The sequence below is a fragment of the Crocodylus siamensis genome, chromosome 3 (assembly GCF_052110815.1).
Source record: "Crocodylus siamensis isolate JL-2025a chromosome 3, ASM5211081v1, whole genome shotgun sequence".
Classification (NCBI taxonomy): domain Eukaryota; kingdom Metazoa; phylum Chordata; order Crocodylia; family Crocodylidae; genus Crocodylus; species Crocodylus siamensis.
Genome location: NC_143397.1, coordinates 11,683,849 through 11,706,485, shown reverse-complemented (window position 1 = coordinate 11,706,485; position 22,637 = coordinate 11,683,849). Strand labels below are relative to the sequence as shown.

The following is a 22,637-nucleotide window of genomic DNA, read 5'->3' as shown; positions in this document are numbered from 1 at the left end:
AAATTGTTGGTACTTATTACCCTATGAGCCTTTTTAGGATTTATCCTGGGACAGCAGAGTTGGATGTCTGAATGATTGCACTTTTCCCAGGATAAAATGTGTTCACCTGAAACAAATGTGGCACCTTTTTGTACCCAAAGAGCAAGACTTGCCTCTAATAGTACCATCAAATGGACAGAATTTGGTCAGACTTAGGGCTGCTACCAGTTCACACTACCTATGTTTGAGATTTTTTTCTTTGGTGGCAGGTAGAGGCTGCGGAGATTGGCTCAATCTACAAGATACGAATCGGTCATGATGGGAAGGGCATCGGAGATGGCTGGTACCTGGAGAATGTCACAATTAAACGGATGGTAAAAAAGGTTCAGGATAATGAGTGGAAAAGGAAGAAAAAAAAGAAATCTGGTGAGGAAGAAGATGAGGAGTCTGTGCCAGAAGAAGAAATGGAAGTCTATAATTTTGTGGCCCAGCGCTGGCTGGCTAAAGATGAAGGGGATAAGGAGATAGTTGCAGAGCTGGTACCAGAGGAAGGATCTGAACTTGAGGGTAAATGTCAGAAAGGGAATGTGTGTGTGTCAGACCTTTTGTGTACGGTCGGTTATGGTCCGATAGCAGACTGTAGGTGAGATTATATGTTAGAGCGAGCAAGTGCTAATTCTAAGCAATGTTAGTCTGCATTAAGGTTAATTAATGGTAGTGATCAGTCACATGTTCGGGGTTAATACCCTCTCTAATGTGCACTGCTCAGATATGCCAATAGAGGGCTGGCAAGCAGGGGTATGATTAGGGGCTGCAAGTCCACTCCATGCCTTTCCTGCTCACTGGCTGTCTAGTCACAGCATAAGACAAGGGACCACCTCTTCTTGCTCTTCTTGCCCTTCCTTCTTGCCTATTCTGTTTAGTTGCTACCCGTTGACCACCTCCAAAATCATTGCCTTGCCATCCCAAATCACTGGTTTGCCACCATAATCAGCCTGATGGCAGCAGCAGTGGCAGCAGAGCAGAGAGATCACCTTCCCTGCCTGCTTCCGGGCTCCCTGAAGCCCATGCTACCACCATGCACCCAGATACAGGCTCCACCAGGCCCCACTCCTCTCTGGAAGCACCTTGCACCCCCTGCCCCCTTCTCCTTTGCCTCTCCTTCAGTTGTATCACCTGGCAGGGACTGGATCTGAGTGCGGAGGGGTGGCACGGTCTGTAGGGACCCCAAGAGTAGGCAGGGAGGGGAGAACCCTCCACTGGCACCTCTGCTACTCTTGAGCTGATTGGGGCAGCAGGACAGTGATCCAGAGGTAGATGGACTGATGCTGGGCAGAGGAGGCAATTGGGATGACAGGGGACTGATCTGGAGGTGGAAAGGGTAATTTGGGGGTCTGGGGATTTTGGGGGCCAGAGTGGGCAGCCGGTCCCCACCCTCCTACTTCCCTCTTTTTCCTACCTCATCCTGATTCCTCTGTTCAATCCTGCCCCCCTATCCTTTCCCATGCCCCACTCCCCCTGGATCCTCTTCCCCCCGCTTACTCCTTTTTTCTCCCTCCCCATGACCCCATCCCCATCCACTTGTTTTCCTGCTGTTCCCAGACATCAGTCCAGAGCTGCAGAATCCTGAATGATAGCTAGTCCACCTGTGTGCTGTGCCTCCTGGGGTACTGGAGGACTACAAATTGGTGGTTTTATCTCAGGTGAACACCCACAAGTTAATTTAACTCAAGCTCAGCAGCACGGCTCAAATAGAATCCTGGCCCAAAGCGGCATAACTTTAAATCACCTAAAGGGCACTTAGTACTAGTTAATAAGCTTCAGCGTGTGATTGTTCAAGTTTTAGGTGCTCTTAACATGATCTAACTGTAATGTGTAATCTCACCCTGTGATGGTGTCAGACAGCTGTGCCGCTCCCACCAAAACACTAAGACAGCCACTTTACTAATGGTCAGATGAAATACGTTTTCCTACAGTGTATAATGAACCTGTGGAAGTCACTGCTTCAAGACCTATTTGAGGCCACAGGTTTAGTAAAAAATCAGTGTTTTAAAAAATCTGCTTTTATAAGGAGGTGAGAATGGCTGTCTTTAAATTAGGCAGGACAAAAATGAGAGAGAAGCTGTCACGCTCAGGGGTCAAAACAAATTTCTAACAGAAGGGAGATTGGGAGAATTTTTTTTCCTTATGGCCTGGTATGTGGTGAACCTTTATTCCCACCAAATACATAGATTAATGGAACTGGCTATGACAGCACTGACCCACTCTATAACTCCAATGATCTGTCTTTGCAACGTCCCATACAGAGAATTCATATGAAGTCCATGTCTTCACTGGGACTGCATGGGGAGCTGGGACTGATGCTAATGTCTACGTGAACATATACGGTGAAGAAAAAGGTGATACCGGGGAGCGTCATCTGAAAAGATCCAATAACATGAACAAGTTTGAGAAGGGCCAGGTAATGCATGCACTCAGGCAAACAAAAGGCTGGCATAAGCCTCTGTTCTCTATGACGGGCAGGTGGTTGTGCATTACTCCCTCTTCCCAGTAAGGCTCCTTGAATGAAATATTTGGAAATGTCACTTCTGTATCTTAAACACAAAAAGCAGGGAGTTTTCCCTCCAAACATTTTGCAGGGAATATTCACTTGGAAAAAAACCCCTGAATTTGCCTCTCCTACATGTCAGCCCCACATTGCATTTAGTTCCTGGAAACGTTCTGGTAATTGAGGTTATTGGCAAACATTCCTGAAAGCCACAAGTATGACATGAATATTAGGATGAAACTGCACTTCAAAGTGGATTCCAAAAGTAACTCTCATCCAATCAGGGGATGAAAACATCACCATGCTACCTTTATGCTCAGTTACGGTTCAACAATGTGGATTGTAAATTGAATCCTCGCAACAAATTGTTCATAAGCTATCAACATAATAACCATGACAGGGCAGAATTGTTCAAGGAATAACTTTGAGTGCTGAAAAAGATTGAGAGAACAGTAATCTGGCTGTAGACAGCTTGCACATAGAAGAAGAGGTTGAATTTGTCAAATTATCACAAAATGATTTATTAGCTCGGCTCCAGTCAAATGGTAATGAGAGCATCGTACTTTGGTAAGTGGGAGGCGTTTGAAGTAATAGACATGATACCTTCTGCTTTGGTGGGAAGATGAACCCAAACTTTACCAAGAAGCTCATTTCATTAAGGCTTAAAAAAAGATGGTGACAAGGCCTATGTTGTCAAAATGAAGCTGTTAATGGGTGAACTCCACGGCTGTCGTGAATGACACAAGGGGAAACGCTTCAGTGATCTGAACCAGCGGTTCCATAGGCATCTTTCCACCAACTTATATAGCCTTTGCATCTTGTCTCAAATGTCAAAGTACAATGTGGATTTTAATAAGGGAAGAAAGCTTTGACCTGGAAAAAATAAGAGTTACAAGTAAAAGGTGGTAGCAGTAGCAACATAGGAACACGGGATTGGAAAGGATCTCCTGGGCCACTGCATCCAGTCCCTTGCATTTGTAGGCAATCGTTAACCCAGGGAATCTACAAGGCACAATACCACGAACACCAAAAAGGCTCCATAGCAGATCATTAGTAAAAGCAGGGGAGATGAGGGCACTGCCTGATGCCTTGCCATAGCAATTTTATAGAAGTACTAGGTTAATATTTATCAGAAGATCCTAGAAAAAAGCCTATGCCCCACACTGCAGAGGAAAGCAGACGTCCCTCCCACCCCCCAGTCTGTGTTAGACTGATCCAGGGGAAAAATTACTTCCTGACCCTAAATGTGGGTATCAGCAGGACCCTGAACAGAAGAGCTAAACCCTTTAGCTAAGTCTCTCTGGGTCTTCTCCGTACCAGCACGGGCATCTGCATACCCCGCTCAGAAACCTCCAGCCTTTGTTGTAGAGGCAAAAGCACTGTTCCCCCACAGAAGGCAGGCAGCAGCATTTACAACCAGTGCCCAGCATCCCTGAAGCATGCGATTATCGGATACTGTCCATATTACAGGAGCTACCTGTATACCCCAACCCTAGGGTGCAAACATGACTACTGCTTGCCAAGCCACAACTGCTTGTCCTGTCCTACCACTCCTGCTGTAAACTTATCCAGGAATAAGATTAGTATTTTAGAGAAAAGCCAGACAGACTTTTCACTTTCCTAGCAGAAATGAGTTCCCTGTCCCGAGCCCTGCCCCCCTCGATACTTGTGTGTGAAACACGCTCATCTCATTCTGCTTATATATTGGCAGGAGGATGTATTCACTATCAAGGCCATTGATCTGGGACCACTGAAGAAAATCCGGATCCGTCACGACAACTCTGGTACAAACCCAAGCTGGTACTTGGAGAGGGTGGAGGCTGTCGATCTCAATGCAAGCACCACGTGAGTTAATTTGTTGCATTCAGTTAACCTGACTGGAAGATGGGATATGCTTTTCCGATCAGAAAAACACAGAGGCTTTAAAGTATAAAAAGGCAGAAGGATGTAACAACTGTAGTTTCATAATCAGCTCAGCCAGTCTGGAGAGTCATCCTGGAAACCTAAAATACTGGTCCTCTCAGCTCGGAGATTAGGGAGTGCTCTAGGATCCTGAGCAAAGGATCCCCGACTCTGTGTGTGGAGCAGGGAGGGGATCTAGAGAGGTCCCTGAAGGATGTATATCAGTTCTGGCTACCATCACCCATACACAGCTCTGCTGAAAAGGTAGCACAGCTCCAGACTGTTTCCTTTTCTGTGACCCCCCCAACATCATGAGAGTGCCTTCGGGAAGCTGCCAAGGTGAGGGACCTTCAACACCCAGCTATTATGGAATCAGGCTGACGGGGAATAACAAAGCTAGAGCTCACCGTGAGGACAAGTCTTCTGTACCGATAGAGCTGGCAAATCCCCCAGGTCACTTGGGATCAGAATGGAGTTCATGGAAGAGTTTGGAAACCAAACCCACCTATTTTATTTCCAGGAGAAGCAACCTCCATTCAGAAAAGTCTGATGGAAGCTCTCCTCCACTTATGGGCCTCTTTCTATGAGCGTTACTTAGAAGCTTGTTGCCCGCTTGTGGCTTGCTATTAACATACAAGGGACAAGTCAGAACTATGAGCCTGATCCAAAGGTGCTGGTCTGGCAAACTCCCACTAATTTCAGAGGGAAATGGCTGAGTAAAACTTGAGTTGCCCGTTGATCATAGCTCTGAGATGCGTGCTTAACTATGGGCATGTGAGAAGATCCACGGGCTGCAATGGGGCCAAATGTGTCTGGTAGCTTGGTGGGAGGCGGATTATCTCTCTGGTAGCATACCTGCCGCTGAGATGTGAAACCAAGAGGAGTTGGGTAGGAGTGAGAGGTTGGCCTTAGCCAGTGGACCTTAACATCTGAGCTTGAGTGAAGTCCACACTAGCTTCTTCCCTTTGCTAATTGCTGTTCCTCATGCCTGTGAAATGCTCTGAAGAGAAGTCCTGTGTAAGTGCAGGGCACTGCTGTTGTTCTTGTAGGTATTATTTCCCATGCCAGCGGTGGTTGGCAGTGGAGGAAGATGATGGGCAGATTGTGAGGGAACTGGTTCCAGTGGCTGAAGCATTTGTAAAGAAAGATGTGAGCAGCGAAGACCAGTCTCCTACATCATTGGGCCTGGAGCAGAAAGGTCTGTCTTTTTCTTTAATCTGATAAGTAATTAAAAACAACTCGTCTTATAAATAGTGCAAAGAGCATTAGCAATTAGAGGGTTCATCAGAGCAACAAAAATGCAGCTCCTGGATCAGGTATGAGAAAATAGCAAGGTGTGTACTGGCCTAAGAGGAGTCTGAGACCCCCTCATCTCCCATGCATTTCAATTATCTTGCAGATTGAAGCAATATATTGTAGCCATGTTGTAGCATGGGATAGCAATAGGTGAAGGTTTGATCATGGATCTGGCCAGGTAGCTAGGAATACCAGTGATTATTGCCATCAAAGTTAGACACCTACGCTTGTTGGTGCCCTGTTGTATTATTTTTCCGGAACAACCTTGCCTCTGTTGTGTTTGATTTCCAGCACTGATCACTCAATAATGAAGCCAGAAAGCAGGGGTAGATATGTGCCTTACAGGCCAACTAAATAAGATCTAGAGAGAGCACAGGCTTTCATGAACTCACGCTTGCTTTGTCAGGTGCTGTGAAAGGACATGCATAGCTCAGTGAATGAAGGGGAATGTGTAATTTGAACACAAAAGGTGGGAAGGGAGGAGGAAGAAGAGGGGATGAGCGTGAAGATACTGGGAGAGGCAAATAAGAAAATAACAAAGGAGTCACAAAAGTTAATCCAGTTAATAGAATAAGATCCACAGCCCTGGTTTCATATTGTGAGTCTAACTTTAGGGGCTCAGTCTTGAAAATACTGGCCTTGAACTTTGTAGTTTGGGGAACTCTAGGTATTCCCATACTTTGCACGAGCTTTGCTGTAGTGTTCAGGTGCTGGTGCTAGTGCTGGGAAAGACACTAAGGATGATACTGAGAAGGGCTAGTGTGCGTGTGTGTTCATGTGTGTGTGTTTGCACATGCATGCACACACAAAAATGTAAGCTCCACTGTTCACATCTGTTTTATACATGTGAGAACATGCATATACATGCACCCAATGGTGCTATCAGAAAAAAAGAATAAAGTGTTTTAGTCTGCAGCAAGAAGCAGTAACTGGGACTCCCAGGGTGCATCTACACATGCTGATTTAATGCAAAAAACTGTGATCTTTAGCTAATGCACATTAAAATAAGCTAATGCATCTTTTTCTAGTATCTCACAATGGAGGTACTTGGTTTAATGTGCATTATCTAAATCTCATCAATGAACGTCTAGATGTGCCCCCACAAAGCTAATAGGAAGTCTGAGCATCTCTCTTCTATAGAGATGAAGAAAGCTTTAGTGAATGACAGAGCAGTAGAGGATCATACTTCCCAACAGTCCTGTTTCACCCCAGTAAGCATCATTGCAAATAACAGGAATTACTCTCAGAGCTTTCTCAGTATGAAGAAGGGCAGAGAGGAAGCCCAACAAATCATTTGTGCAACGAAACAAGAAAAGCAGTAGAATTAATAGCTGCTCAGAGTTCACACCCTCAAATCAAAATATGCTGTTTGACAGCTAAATCGACGACGTATATTGTGAGAGTCAGAACCGGGGACAGGAAGCATTCTGGGACAGATGCCAATGTCTTCATAATACTCTATGGGACAAAAGATGACACAGGTGAGAACCAAGTACAGCTGCTTTATGATTGAAAGATGTGTGATCCTCACTGTTGATATAATCTGCTGCAATGATTGACAGTTTTCTTTTGTTTTTCTCAGTACCGTATCTATTCTTATATGATTTCACATTTGCACTGAAAACCTGTTGCTCATCAGAACACATAGGAGGGTAATTTTTTTCAGTGCTTTTTAAAAATGAATATTAAGGAACAGACCCTCAATTGCCATCCATCTGTGTAGTCCATTAGAAGTCTGCTCCTTTACACTAGAAACAGAGTCGTTGACAGCAGAGATTAGACTGCAGCCCCACAATAGAGCACACGGGGTTGCCTTGCAATGAGACGTCCGCCCACTCTACAAACCCAGCTCTTCCTCAGGAGCGTGGATGTCACAGAACACATTTGATCTGTTGACAAGACAACTGTGTTGGGGCTGACTATGTGTGTAGTGATTTATAGCATTTGCGAATGAGACAAGCAAGAAGCATGTAGGGCCAGTTGCCTTATGGCACCCAGAGCACAACTTCCACAGCCCCAGGGCTACAGTATTGATGGCACCTCTGTGAAGAGTGACATGACTTGTCTGAGGGTTTTTGACATAGGTAGGAGTTTTGAGTGAGAGGATGGATTTGAACACAACTCTCAAGCTGTAAAAGGCTGTTATTGCTATTTTAGATATGTCCCTTACTGCCCTGTTGACCATCCCAAACGATTGGTTTTTATCAACCAGCCAATGACTCTATGTTTAAATAAAACAGGAATAATGAGCCTCAAGGCCTCAAAGACTTACAAGAACAAATTTGAGCGAGGGCAGATTGATGAGTTTACACTGGAAGCTGTGGACCTTGGACAGTTGAAGAAAATAAAGATTGGCCATGACAATAAAGGTAGGGCGGGATGGCATGCTACAGCTTTTCTTGCTCCACCAGGTGCTTGTATTTGAAAATATTCATGCGCTAATTGTTACCACCCTTGACATTATACTCATCATGTGTCTGGTGCTTTAGGAACAGACCGACAGATTCCTGCCCCGGGAAGCCTAGGATTTGAGTTAGATATAGTACCTCAATGGAGGGCACGCAAGGTGAAAGTTGTTTATGAGGTTTTCAGCACCGCAGCTTTTAAAGAGATTGTATAAAGCCAGTCCTAGGAAGCAGAAGGAGGGAAGAGAGATCTTAAATACTTCTGGCTGAAAGGGAAGGTACTGATCCAGCATTCAATATTGTAGGCACCTTCCGTTACATAATCAGGACATATGCTTTTGGTGGATAAGCTTTCAAATGATCTGATTCCAAGTGGGATCTCTAGATAATAAAATGCAGGTCTGGCATTCAGACAAATAACCTGGGTTTTCAAGAGAGGCTAGTTGATCTGACCACCCGGTTAAATAGTCAAAAATTGAGATACCTAAAACTACTAGTCGCTTTTGTGAATTTTGGTCTAAGACTCTGGCAAAAGAGCTCAGGGTAAGAGAGAGAGTCTAGAAGTCAGAACATGGTGCTGCCTGTCTAAGGGGATCCCCCCGTGCTCTGACCATGGTCCTTTCTTTACAGTGAGGGTTGCCAAAATATGGAATAAGCTTCCAAGGGAGATGGTGCTGTCCCCTTCCTTGGAGGTGTTTAAAAGGAGATTGGACAGACACCTGGCTGGGCTCATCTGATCCCAGCACTCATTCCTGCCCAGGGCAGGGGGTCAGACTCGGTGATCTAATAGGTCCCTTCCAACCCTACCAACTATGAAACTATGAGTGCCTCTGAACTTTGGGAAAGTCAGCAGTTGGTACCTTGATTAGTATAACTCCCCATCTGTAAAAGGCGATAACCCTTACTTCACAGAGACTTTGAAGAGGATAATTAATTTGTGATTGGCTGCAAAGCTCTTTGCTGGTGGTATGCATTATCCACAATAATTGCCTGTAGGTAACTGCACTGGATGGTTTCTGGAATGGGTGGAAATCGATGCCCCATCGCTTGGAAAATGCCTGATGTTCCCTAGTGGTCGCTGGCTGGATAAACTGGAGGACGATGGACTCACTGAGAGAATTATCTTCCCTGCGCCGCTACAGACGAGGGAATATGTGCCGTGTACGTAGAGGGCTGATTCTCTTATGTCTTCTGGGTCCTGGTTTGTTTTTTTTTGCAGGGTGGCGAGCCATTTTGCCAATAAGATTCAGTGCTCACTTAATAAGAGGACAGTTGGAAGCCATCTGCATTTATCTGGATGGGGAAAACCCTTCGTCCTCTGTCCATGAGCCCTTCAAAGTTTCTTCTTTGTCTTTAACTTTCTTTAGGGGGCTGTCCATTCCCAAGTCAAACAGCCAAGTGGCTAAGGGAGTCCCTAAGAGCTAGCCAAAAGGATGCCCAAAGCACTGGGGTGTATCTGAAGTTGTACCTTCTCCTGAAGTAAGGCCTCACGTGACACTTCTCCATCCTCTTGGATCCAGAGTGCAGAATGCACTTCTGAGGGCATGCAGTGATGGTGGTGCTATTGCCTTTGCTTTGCATAGTAGGATGTGGACACATGTAACGACTCAAATATTTCCAAGGGCCAGCTGCATGCACGCACAAGCCATTCTGAAATACACTAAAAGTGGCCAAAACACCCCAGAATAGCACGGCTTGAAATGCAATGTTTATTCTGGAGTTTCTCTTCTGGTTATGTCTAAGTGGGAGGGTGGACAACCTGCCTGCTGTCCAGCTTCTGGTTCCTGCTCTAGGTCCTAGGGCTCTGCCAGGTCCACACTAGCAACCCCTCAGGTCCTGCTGGCACCGCTGCCCCCAAAGCTGGGCTTGCCCGTCGCACACTACTCCCAACCGCCAGGGTCCCTGCGGCACTGGAGCTGGGCCCTTCTTCTCCAGTCCTCTCACCTCTCGGCTGTGCTGAAAGGGGGAATGGAGAGGCAGAGGGATTGGAGCGGGAGTGTCAGGGTCCTGTGGAGGCCGCGCTCCCTTAGCTGCATCTAGGCTGCTGTGCAGGCAAGAATGCAAGTCTCAGCTGGGAGAGGCAATCCTGGATGACAGTCTGTGCTCTCCGGACTATTTCTGGGATTTTTTAATCTAATGACTACTGAATATGAAGAGCACAAGCAGTCCTGGGCTTGTGACCTGTGCACTCTTGGCAGCCCTGTGGCCCAGCTGCTTTAGAGGGGTGGAGAGAACCCAGCCCAGGCTCTTCTAGACCAGTGGGGCCAACTTTCTGGGCAGGTGTGCCACAAATTAAGCCCTGCACCTCTCCAGGTGCCACTCCCCTTCCCCTGCCTGATCTCTGCTTTCTTCTCCCTGCCCTATCTGCCGCTGTGCTGCCTTCCCCTTCCCCTCTGCCACATCCTGCACAGAGGCTACCTGTGCCACTTGTGGCATGTGTCTCGCATGTTGGCCACCCCTGTTTTAGAGCCTGGGGATTAAAGTGCTCTCTTGGGATGTAGGAAATGTGAGTTTGAATTCCCTCAAGCTGAGGTGGGCCAAGGACACAGATCTCCTACTTCCTGACCAAGTACTACCAGGGTATTCTGTAAAAGGTCAGTGACACCCACAGTGACTGAAGCACCTACGTTCAGCTGAAGTCCCATTTAGGTGATTTATTTACCAGTCCCGGTGTCTCAATTCTCAATTTTTATAAAAAGGACAATAGCACTTTCCTTCCTCACAGGACTGTTGGGACGAGGTATATATTAAAGGTAGTGAGGTGCTCAGAGCATGGTGAGGAACCATGTAGCTACCATCGATCCTTCCTACAGTCCCTCCCTGTGTCTGCAGATGATACACGGCTTCATGCCAAGAGGCTCTCCCTTGGGCTATCTTCTGCTTCTCACCCTCTTGTCTGCAAGCCATCCAGCCTTCAGCAGCTAAAATACCTTATTTTCTTGCATATGACATGCCCCAGAATGTAATACCTACCTTGTTTTTGAAAGTCAGACTGAAAAAAAAAAAGATCATTCCTTGCAGGAAGTAACTGAGTAGCAGCAATGAAGGGACCGGGCCTGATCATTGTTCTGCTATATGTGGATCTCTGAAGATTTTGCTTTTGCTTGATAAGTGGCAGGACTCCTTCTTACTGTATTTCTCATATTATATGCAGTCCAGTTTTCTGCAGCTGGCTTTTGGCAAAAAAGGTGCATGTTGTATGCAGGAATATATGTTGATCTTCCTATTCTAATGCCATCCTCTTCATGCCACCATCTCCACTGCTTTGGCCATCCCTCACTTGCATTTTCCCAGTAAAACACGGGGATGCTCCTTGCCTGCCGCCATCTCCTGCTTACTCAGTGTGTTGCAAGACAGCTGACCCTGCATTTGGAAGAATAAATATGGAGACAGGTGAGGTGCACTTGCAGTGCCTGTCCTCCACTGAAGTCACTCACAGGGCATAGCTGTGTAGCCCTTATGCCTGCCCTCCACATGGGAATGAATGTTGCGCACAAAACCTTGCATTTGCTTTCCACACTGGTTTCCCAGTGTTTTTCAGGTGTGGCATTGAAGCCTTGATGCATAAGTTGCTTATATTGTTCATTAAATGCTCTAGTGTATTACATGACATAAGGGCTTGTGGAATGCCGTGCCTTTATGTGCAATGTATACAGAGCTAATCTGTGTCAGCAGCCTTTATGCAGTGTCTCGAACCAGCAATCAGGTCCACCTGGCAGAAGTGTTGCACATTGCTAAAACTAAGCCCAGGCAGCACCCCACTTAAATGCACCCATTGTGCTCTTAACAATATTCTAGCTTCCCAGCCGTTAACCCAGCAATTTTAGTTTGCCAGAGGTGACTGAAATGAGCTGATCTGTTTTCATGACGGCTTATGCCAAAATTATTTCACAAAGCATGGACGACAAAAACAGGCCATCGTTATGCCAATTAAAATCATGCCTGTGGGTATACAACTTTAAAAGTGCCATGTAAATGAAAGGGGAGTCTGACAGCTGAAAGTTGGGCTGCTTGTGACCTTGTTACAGCGCTGCTTTGCTGATTCAGTTCGAAGCTGATGTTAATAGTCAGGTAACAAGAACAAACATAGCGAACTCGAGTAGAGCAAATCATTTTTAATTCAGAACACACAGCTTGTGATTTTTTTTGGTTTTGTTTTGGGTTTTTTTGTCTTCGGGATTTTTTTTCCAACATATGGCAGGAAACTATTTCAGTTTACATGCAGCACAAGGGAACAGATTTCATTGGCTCTGTCAACAAGAATATCAAGTAGCTTTGGGCTGTCTGTCTAGAAAAAAAGAATTCTTCATCTCTATTCTCCAGAGATCTGTGTTTAGAAAGCTTAGACATTTAATGAATGATTATCTCTGATATGCCTAATCACAGTTACTCCGGTGCTAACAGAAATGATGCAAGAAACAGTCCATCTGTTCTGAACAAAAACGCTGAGCTCAACCTGAGTAATAAAGAGCAGCAACAAATGTTGGAACGGCTTCACGGTGGGAGAGCCGAGGAGTAGGAGCAGATAAGAAGAAGGGGAAGGAATGGTTGAAATGGGACTTGTTGCATATAGGGCAGGTAAAGAGAAGAAGGTGACAGTGATGACAGCCAAGGGACAGATGAAATGATGGGCCAAATTTTTGCTGAGAGTGGAGTGTGAGAGTCCAGACACTGTCTCCCCATAGAGCTCAAGGAAGGCCTTACGGCAGTTGAAACCAATAATAATGATAATGCAATAATGCACAGCTCTTACCTGGCCGTTTTCATCCGTACTTCTCAGAAACATGGCATGAAAGAGAACAGGTTTCATGTGGAAGCTGAGGCACTGGGAGGGAAGAGACTTGCCAAAGTCATATACCGGTTCAGTGGCACAGCCAAGAATAAAATCCAGGTCTCTGGAGTTGCAGTCTAGCCCTTTATCCTTGGGATCAGTCCCCCTTGAGGTCACTGAGGAAGTGGAAAGGAGACTCATGGGACAGAGAAGAGATGTAGACAACAGGGCGTTAGAGGAACAGGCAGGCTAAGGGAACAGCAATGAGGTAGAAGGACCCTAGAAGGATTAAAAGGCCTAGCTCATCACTGTCCTGCACCTTGTTCAGGCATACACCACTTGGGTTTGGTAGCATTTTGCACCCACTTGCTCTGGTAGAAATGTGCACGGGCTGCAAAGAGTCCTGGCACCAGAGACCCCTCAGTGGAAGAAGGAGATAGGCCAAGCTTCAATAAGTTTGCAAAGCAGATATTTCTCTCACTTTCGGACTCCTGCAACGAAGTGCCATGAGCCAGATGCCGACATCAGTCTGATCTCAGATTCCAAGGAAGAGTGGTACTGTTGGCTTCACTCTTTGACATAGTGCCTCTCCAGAGCTCTCCCAATAGAACTGAATTGGAATCTGGCCCGACAACATGCAATATAATGTAACAATTAGCTGTTTATGGCTTCCACGTGTCGAATGCCTAACAATTCTCTTTAACTTTAACATTGCTAGTCTAGGTGTGATTTTTTTGCCTGCTAAAAGAGTTGTAGGTTTTTGCAGCCTTCTAGACCAGGGGTGGCCAATCTGCGGCTCTGGAGCCACACACAGCTCTTCAGAAGTTAATATGTGTCTCCTTGAATCTTTGCACAAGCACACAGTGCTCAGCATCCAAATGGCTCCAAATACTTGTTGACAGAGCCAATGAAATCCAATTGGAAGCTGGTCACCGCGCGCTTGTGCAAAGATTCAAGGAGATGCATATTAACTCCTGAAGACCCGCGTGTGGCTCCGGAGCCACAGGTTGGCCACCCCTGGTCTAGACATTTGCTCACAGTTAATTGTTTTTTCTTTGCTTGACTTAGTTGTCCCTTACGAGATCACAGTATACACCAGTGACATCTTTGGAGCTGGCACTGATGCCGATGTCTTCATTGTTCTGTATGGAAATACCGGGATCTCTACTCGACAGAAGTCCCTGTGCCTGAACAAGAGGGAGCGAAAGATGTACTTTGAGAGGAACTCAGTGAACCAGTTCATTGTGGAGGTAAAATCCAAGATGTTTGCTGTTTTTCTGGAGCGATAATTTAGGGCATATTGCAGGGTTGTTACGAAGATCAATACATTTAAAAGACTGTGCATATGATGTTCATATACAATAATAGGGCCCACGTGATTGTCTAAAACAGACCATGACCTACGTTACCGATGGTGGTAAGCACTCATCTCATGGAGAAGCATTACAGAAACAAATGTGTGCTGCCCTGTTGTCATAACCCTTTTTGGAAAAGTCCTTTTTTATTTTGATCTGTTTTAGATGTGTGCTACACTACATTGATTCTCACATGAATCAATAGCTTCTCAGAAAGCCTAAGGGCTCTGAGACTGCATAGCTGAAGATATTAGGAATGGGACAGGAAGGTTTTCATCCCTGGGTGCCAGTTCTCATTCAGCCGCAATTAGTTGTTACCAGCAAAGCAGATCATGAGGTCTCTTGCGTTAAGCACTGGCACATGCAAGTGGGCAGTAGTGGAATGGACATGCAGTCTTACCCCTCTTAGCTGATTCTTCCAGGTTAGGGTGAAGATATGAGGGCAGGACAATGTGTAGAAGCTTGCACTTATGCCATTTCCCGAGACACATCTGTTCTTAGGATAAAGAAAGGACTTTGGTCTTCAGGAAAGTCATCCAGCACTTGTTTATGGTTAAAATGTCTTTACTGCTCTCTGACACACCAAGGCTTTCCAATGCAAGGTCTGGAATGAAGTACAGGAGCGTAAGATCTCCATGCACCATTCTGTGGGTGCAATTTCAGAAGACTCTTTTGCACAGTTGAGCTAGAATATGTAGCTGTGTATCTAGGATGGATAGTCTAAACCAGTGGTGCTCAACCTTTTTGCCTTGTGGGCCCAATAGGCAGTGCCCAGTACATCTGGAAGTCCCATCCAGCTGTGCTAGCAGGAGGAGAGGGGGGAGGTAGGCAGGCAGCTCTGCCCCATGGCGGGGAAAGGGGCTTGACCCAGCCCTGCTGGGGGAGGAGGCATGGCCTGGCCCTAACCCACCGCGTGGGGCTTAGTGTTTGGGAATTTGGCAGTGTGGGAGGGTGTCAGTATTACTCGTTGCTGCCCCCCTGCTGCCAAATTTCCCGAGCCCTGGGGAGCCCCATAGGCTGGATACCATTGACTCCACAGGGTGCATTTGGTCTATGGGCTGGAGCTTGAGTACCCGGGGTCTAAACCTTTGTTGTATCATCATGGCCTCATTATTATCAGTCTCTTCCCCTGTCCATTTGGACCTAGGGACTATTATTACCTTATTATAGGGTATATGATTTTTTAATAGGATCAAGTTTTCAAAGAACTTCATTACATTATTATAGGATATATGATTTTTTAAAATAGATTGGACTTAGTTTTTAAAAGACCTCATTACATTGTTCCTGAAGTACTTGCAGACACATACTTTTAGTGAATCAAGGAATATATTCATGCAGGTAGATCAGCTAATTATGTATCCAGTTCTGCATTTACATAAGCAATACTGGATTTAGCAGTTCCTGTTCCCACTGTGTCCAGTACAGTCTGAGCTTATATACGTGCAAATACTGCAGGCACAAGATGAAGCGGTCTTGCTCTGGCTGTCTGGTGTACTATTTGATATCTTCATGCCCAGGATATAATACAGAGACTGACAGTCCAGCATGTCATATCACCTTTTAAATAATGGACCTCAAATCCTGGAATGAGGCAGGCAAAATATTGTCTGTCCCAGATGTTCTCCTGGGGCATGAGACAGAAAAGATTCACAGCGTGACAGATTAAGAAACCAGAATAGAACTGACCTTTGTTGGGATTTGTTCCTAACACCCTTTGCCATTTAACTACTGTGTACACAACTAGAATAGGGTATTATTTTATTTTTCTTGTCCTTCTAATTGGTTTGTCCCTGTGGAAGAACCACAAACTTCTGTGGTTTTCTCAGCTGAAGCAAATGAAAATGTGGTTTGATCTGTGGATTTGCAGCAGCAAATTAACTGGCCTCCAAAATTTAATTTGTTCTTGATCAGGTCCTCTTCCAGGGGGAGAGCAGCAAAGAGCTCAAATATATTCTTTTATCACCTACTTGTGAGGAGCCATAATTCGAAGCTCAATAGACCTTAAAAGTATTCTGGGATTTTAGAAAATAAAAAGCGGAGAATTGCTTTTTTGTTCTAGCGTTTTTATTGTTGGCGCTGTTTTGTATTCTGCGGAAAGCACGGAAGAAAATGCTGTCAGCTGAGGTTTTGAGTGGTGGTTTCTCAGAGATGCCTATAGAGTGCAGTAAACACATTTTTTTTTACTTTAACATCCCTCTTTACAGTCATGTGACACTTTCTTACTGTGTCACACACCTGACTTGAGGAGGATTATTCAGGCTGGGCAGAGAAGAAATTGCATCATCTTCCTTTATGTCCAAATATACAAGTGCATGCATGAGCATGGACAAGGGCATGCATTTTGGGGTGAATTTTGATGATTTTAATGCTCAGGCTAGTGAGAAAGTGACAGTCTTGTTTATATAGGGGTGAGAGAGAATGCTTGCTAACCCCATGCCATTAGCACAAGGAGTGGGCAACAAGGGCACCAACCCCTAGGCGCCTACTTAGAGGGGGTGCGAGACCCAACCTCTGCTGCCAGGGTGCAGACCCTAGTAGTTACACCTTGGCCCCATCCTGTTGGGACCCTGAACCACAAGATGCAAGAGAAGCTGGATGCTTTGCAGGGTTAGGTTCCTTACTCTCCTGTGAGTATGAGGGTTTGTGATGTGTCCAGAGGTATTTCTAAGTGCATCTAACAGCTGAATGGCATTGCTGAGGCACTCCAGCGGTTTGCTGCCCCTTCGATTTCAAAGAGCTCTGCTTCTCTGCTGATGAGCTCCAGCTGAGTGGAGAAACAGCTCAGTTTGTGAAGGCAAAGCACTGGTGAAGCTGGCCTATCCCACTTGAAAAGCAGGCCTTAGATCCTCTGGTATCAAAGGCTGGCCTTCATGTACTAGCTGGCACCAAAGTAACCTAGACACGTGAATCCAGCCCAGTTTCATTATTTGAGTGCAAGCCATTCTTTTGGAATATAAGTGGCTTAGATGACATCCAGAAAGTGAGAACCACAGATAAGTGGCCACTTCTTAAGATGTTGCTTTGTGCGACTTGCACGGAGCGGCGCTTGGTTTCTGTGGTAAAGCAAAAATGAAAGCACGCATTTCCCAGCTCTTCATCTTGTGCTTTAAGCTCAAAACCATCCCTCCCCTTTTTATAATTGTGTATCAACAGTCTAGCACAAAGCTGGTAAAAATAATTCCAGCTCCGGTAACCTTGCAACTTCTGTGGAGAAACTCAGCTTTCATTGCCATGGAGAAGTGTAAAGAAATGCAATTGAGAGCAACTCAGCACATGGACTTTTGAAGCCATATCAGTGAATCTGTTGCCTAAACTGAAATGATTCTTTTTGGTGCATTTCCGTTCATATTTCAGACCAGACATGGGGGGTGGAGCCCTGTCTTCCAAAGACGTGGACCAAGAGCTTTGTTAATATTTGCCCCGTGGGAACTTTAAGCAGAGTAGAAATGGGAAATTTGCTACCGAATTGGTGCCTTTAGACTGCAGCTATAAAACAGTTGAGGCCAACCCCAATTCCTCGTATAACTTTTATTTCCCCTATTGCTGTGACTTTTGTTTCTGCAGCTGGAGGACGTTGGCGACTTTATCGAGAAGATACGGATAGGGCACAATGGTGCTGGGATTAATCCCGGCTGGCATTTAGATCGGGTGGATATTCGGAGACTTCTGCCGAACGGAAAGGTAGGCATTGATTCGTTACATTTGGTAGCACATTTCTTCTGGCAGCTGCTCCTGCTTTCCAAGATAGAGCTTCGATGGCCAAAGCGGGATTAAGAGTGAAAAATGGCTCCCTGAAGAACAGTGCTGGCTAATGAAAGAGCTGGAGCTTGGGGAACCTGAGGACATTGGGTTTTGGTCTTCAAATGTTGGTTTTAAAACACTGCAGGTATAAGAATCCCGTTCTCTATAGTGCAAAGCTAAGAGTTTACAGCAGAGCATTTTCAGACCGAAGCTGTGTTTATTCAATAAATTTGCTGTGCTGGCAGCAGCACCAACAAGCATGCTGGACAGCTCAAGGCGGGCTATCCCTCCCTACCTCTAAACCAACAGTGTAGCCATGTCTGCCCAGGTGCTGTAATGAACCTGGCGGAGAGGCTAATTGGCTCTGTTGCTCAGGGTGCTAATTAGTTCAACCCAGGCACAACACAGGCACCCCCTGCTTGGTGCAATGCAGTGTGCTTAAGGGTGCTGGAGCTGGAGCTCGTACGTACACCATCCACACCAGATGCCATTTAGACCAGTGACTCTCAGCCAGAGTACCGTGAGGCCCTTTCAAGGGTGCCGCAGTGTGTCACACAGAGTTAGCACTGTTAGGTGTGCACACATGCTTCACAAGATAAACCCAGAGAGATTTCAAATAGGAATCCACAGTGGTAAAGACATTCGGCCCTGCTGTGGCCTTTCTGAGGTCTTTTCAATGAAAGAACTGCTCTATTCTTTTTCTGTAGTTAAAAAATAAGTGGAAACTAAGAAGTGGAATTTCTGGGGAGTGTCTTGAGCCTAACAAGGGGAGTCTTGAGCCTAAGATGCTTGAGAACCACCAGTCTAGACATCGCTTAAGGTTCACGACAGATTGATGGAGTCAGTCGTGCATCGGATGAATTGCTTTTGTCTTCTGACTTCAGAATCTCCTCTCCATACGTGCAATAAAGATCTCATGGTTATTTTTGTAAGAGAAGATATTTCCCAAGGAATCTTGGCAAAACGTGCCCTTCCAACAGTGCTGTGCAATGCATGCTAATTGCTGACCAGCTGGCGACTCTCTCCCATCAAAGTGGGCTGTTTTTCAGCGTGGAGAAGTGACTCTTTTCTGTTCAGCTTGGCTGTATCTGTACAGTAAACTTGCAGTCCCTGGAATCACTGCCCTCAAGCACGCTGCCCTGCTCTGGGTGAGCTGCTTCCTAAGCTGGAAGTAGGGTAGCCATCGACATGCGTCACTTGGGGCAGGCTAGTTAGCATCACAGAGTGATGGAAACAGTTAGACTGCCCCAGGGCTAATTAACCTGCCCAATGGGGATGCAGCTACATTGCTCCCAGCTCAGGAGACAGCCTTCCTACAACTGCTCAGAGTGCTTGAAGGAGAGGCCCCAGAACCGGTAAGTTTAAAGTATGGCCTTAGCTCAGGGGTGGGCAAAATGCGGCCCGGGGCCAGGCCATTCTATCCAGCCTTCTGGGCCCCTAAAATATTTAGAAAATTAATATTAATTTGTCCCTGGCTGCCTGTCATGCGGCCCTCGATGGCTTGCCGAAACTCAGTAAGTGGCCCTCTGCCCAAAATAATTGCCCGCCCCTGCCCTAGCTTCTGTTGGAGCATAGGGACTATTACTGAGCTGCAAAGGCCAGGGGAGCATTCCCTACGGTGCAGGCTTAGTACAGGCCCACCACAATCAGTCCTGCTTAGCCGCCTCATATGGAGCATCTCAGGAGGGATTCATCACACAGAGGAGCACAGTGGAAACTGCAGGGTGTTCTGGGCTCTGAATCAACCCACTGGCTGTGCTGCGTATTTGAGCAGACATCCAAGCTACCTAATTTATGCTAGGAGGCAGCCCCAGATCTCAAAAACCCACTATACCTAGGCTGCTTCCTTTCAAGTGCCCCTTCTGTCTGGAGAACATTTCAGTTTTGACCCAATGTACTCTTGGGCCAGGCAGCAACTTCTCACCAGTGAATGACCTACCCTGGGAGATGGCAATGGGGTGTGACTGCTATACAGGGAACAGAGATGTGTGAATCGGGAAAATACACCTGTGTGACCCTAAAAGGAGTGGGTTCTTAGACTAGATTTACAGGTGAACAAAACCGAGGAAATATGGTGGTACAATTATATTATTGTTAGTACTGCTATTGCAGCAGATACCGCAGTAATATTTGCATTAGAACTGTAAGAAGTGCCCCCGTGATACAGCTAACTTTCTATTGAAACTGCAGGATGGATTTCAATTATTATTTTTGTTGATTGGTCTTCTCCTTTCACTTTTTCATCACCTGAATTCCTCACCCATCTCTTTCCGATCCAGGAGGTAGTCCTGAACATCCCCCAAAGATATACCCTTTCTGTGACTCCTGTCTGAGCTTTAGAAAAATCTGGATCTACGTCTGATTTTGCAGACCTGCAAAATCTCTAGTTTCCATGCAATTATACTTAGTGATAAAAAAAAAAGAAAAGAAAAACAGGATGGTAGAATTATAGAGATTAATGCAGATATTTTCCTAAGTGAAATATTTTTCACAGTTTTCTGAGAGGCAACATCAGCTCTGCAAGGGGTGTTAAAAAATGCCGTGCTTAGAAATTGCTATACACACACATTTCAGCATTTCTGAGACATGGGACTTGAATCTCTGAATTGAATCACTGTCCTCCGAAATGGCTGTACCTGAATCCAAAGTGAATACTTGTTACTTTGCACAGGCCTAGAGGAGACTACCTATTAAAGAAACGAGTGCTGTTTCTGTATTGTGTCCTGGCCTGACCTAGATAGAGATATATAGAACCAGATGGTAGCTGTGCAGGTAACTGGACAAATATCTTTCCAGGCACCTCTTAATGTCATTTTTAACAGACTATTTCTTCTCAATGGTAGTTTCCACTTCCTTCTTTCCCCCAAGGACTGGGCCCAAATCTGACAAAGGTCAGCAGGCAGAGACTTCTAAACAAAAATAAAAGTCTTGGCAGCTGGGTTCCCTGTAAATCCAGTCTAAGAACCCACTCCTTTTAGGGTCACACAGGTGTATTTTCCCTATTCACACATCTCTGTTCCCTCTATAGCAGTCACACCCCATTGCTTCGAAATGATCTAGAGCTTTTAATTGCTCTCCCGATTCAATTTGGATTTGGAGATTCGGTTCCCAAATCAGGCCGAATCTCCTCTGAATCAAATCAGCACCCAAAGGTTCGCACAGCCCTAGTGCGTAGAGGTGGAATAGCATTGCTGTTACACAGTCTCCTTGCTCCCTTTGACACTGTCATCCCAGGGTGCTGCTGGTCTGGCTGTGTCCTAGCTGGTGCAGCTGAATCATGCTAGGACTGTTTCTCTCTCAGTTCCCGTGCCCTGCACAATACTGTCATGGTGCACATGTTGGGGGTCTTTCTAACTTCCAGTCCTGGGTAACCTGCTGCCAGTTCTGACTGAACATTTTGCAACTTCCTGTTCTCTCCCTTGAGAGAAACTTCCAGTTCTCTCTCTCCTATCCCTTTTCCATGCTTACAGCCTAATTGTTATGCTTTACCCTTCCCTTCTCTTTGGGTGACACACATGGCTTTCCTGAATCCTACTCATCAAGGTCAAGGCTGCACCCTCATCATTAGGCCTCTACATCACTCCATCCTTGTCCTAACCTTCCAAATCTCTTCAGCAGCCAACGTTTCTTTCACTCAACACCCATTTGTTTTCTTTGCCTAATAGTGCCATGAGTGACTGGTGCCTCTTGAGTTGGGGGGGCACATGCCCCCCCGATACCAGTCAGCGACCGGGTGGGGGAAATGCCCTGTGGCCGATCATGCTGACCAAAGAGGGGGCCCCCATGGCCAACTGCACTGACCGGTGGGGCGGTCTCCTGGCGCTTCTGCCTGCCCCTGTGCCCGTCACTTAAACAGGGAGTGTGGCTTGACAGGGGGTGCACCAGCACTCTCAAGAGGTGCACATTCACCCCTGTGCACCCCTTATGCGTCACCACTGAATAGGGCTGTGCGAAATTTCGACGGTTGTTTCATTTCAAAGCTGTTTCAACATGTTTCAAGGTTGAAACAGCAAAATTGAAGTGAAGTGAAAGGCTTCAAAACAGCCTCAAAACGAAACAAGGGCAGTCAAAATGTTTCGAAAATTTCGAAACATTTTGAGTTTTGAAGCTGGGCTTGCTTGCAGGGAAACAGAAACTAAGGAGAGGGAGGGGGAAGAGGGGGAAGGACTGATCTTATATTGACTGTGTAGCTGGCCAGCGACTGTTATCCTTCCCTGAGGTCCCTGCCAATCCCAATGCTCTGGGGGAGGGATGGAAAAACAGCATAAAAAGCATTGTTTGCACTGAGCTTTCTCTGTGCCTTGGGGTCAGCTTACTGAGTACCTATCTCCTCTCAGCTTACCTATGCACCTATCTCCTTGAAACCTGGCAGGCTTCATTGCCTTAGCAGGGGCCACCATTCCTGCAGTTTTCGCCCTGTTGTGCCTTAACACATACACATGACATGAGTTTTGCTTGTCAGCACCTTGAGGTGCAGTTTCCCAGAAACCCCTGCACCTCTTTCCTTGAAACTTGGCAGACTTTGTGGGTTCAGCAGGGGCTAGCATCCCTGCAGTTGTCACCCCCACCCTGTGCCTTCACACTTACAAGTGCCATGAGTTTTGCTCTGAACTGTTTGAGGTGCAGTTTCTCAGAAA

At 46.0% G+C, this 22,637-nt stretch overlaps 1 protein-coding gene across 1 annotated transcript in view; it reads left to right on the top strand.

Moving 5' to 3' along the window:
* LOXHD1 (lipoxygenase homology PLAT domains 1) overlaps window positions 1-22,637 on the top strand; it is a 190,191-nt gene that overhangs the window by 85,561 nt on the left and 81,993 nt on the right. The window contains exons 16-24 of the mRNA XM_090037209.1: window positions 249-546; window positions 2,286-2,440; window positions 4,239-4,372; window positions 5,479-5,627; window positions 7,102-7,206; window positions 7,966-8,094; window positions 9,127-9,291; window positions 13,970-14,151; window positions 17,824-17,940. Of these exons, the coding sequence (XP_089893335.1) occupies window positions 249-546; window positions 2,286-2,440; window positions 4,239-4,372; window positions 5,479-5,627; window positions 7,102-7,206; window positions 7,966-8,094; window positions 9,127-9,291; window positions 13,970-14,151; window positions 17,824-17,940 (1,434 nt within the window). The remainder of the gene's footprint in view (window positions 1-248; window positions 547-2,285; window positions 2,441-4,238; window positions 4,373-5,478; window positions 5,628-7,101; window positions 7,207-7,965; window positions 8,095-9,126; window positions 9,292-13,969; window positions 14,152-17,823; window positions 17,941-22,637) is intronic.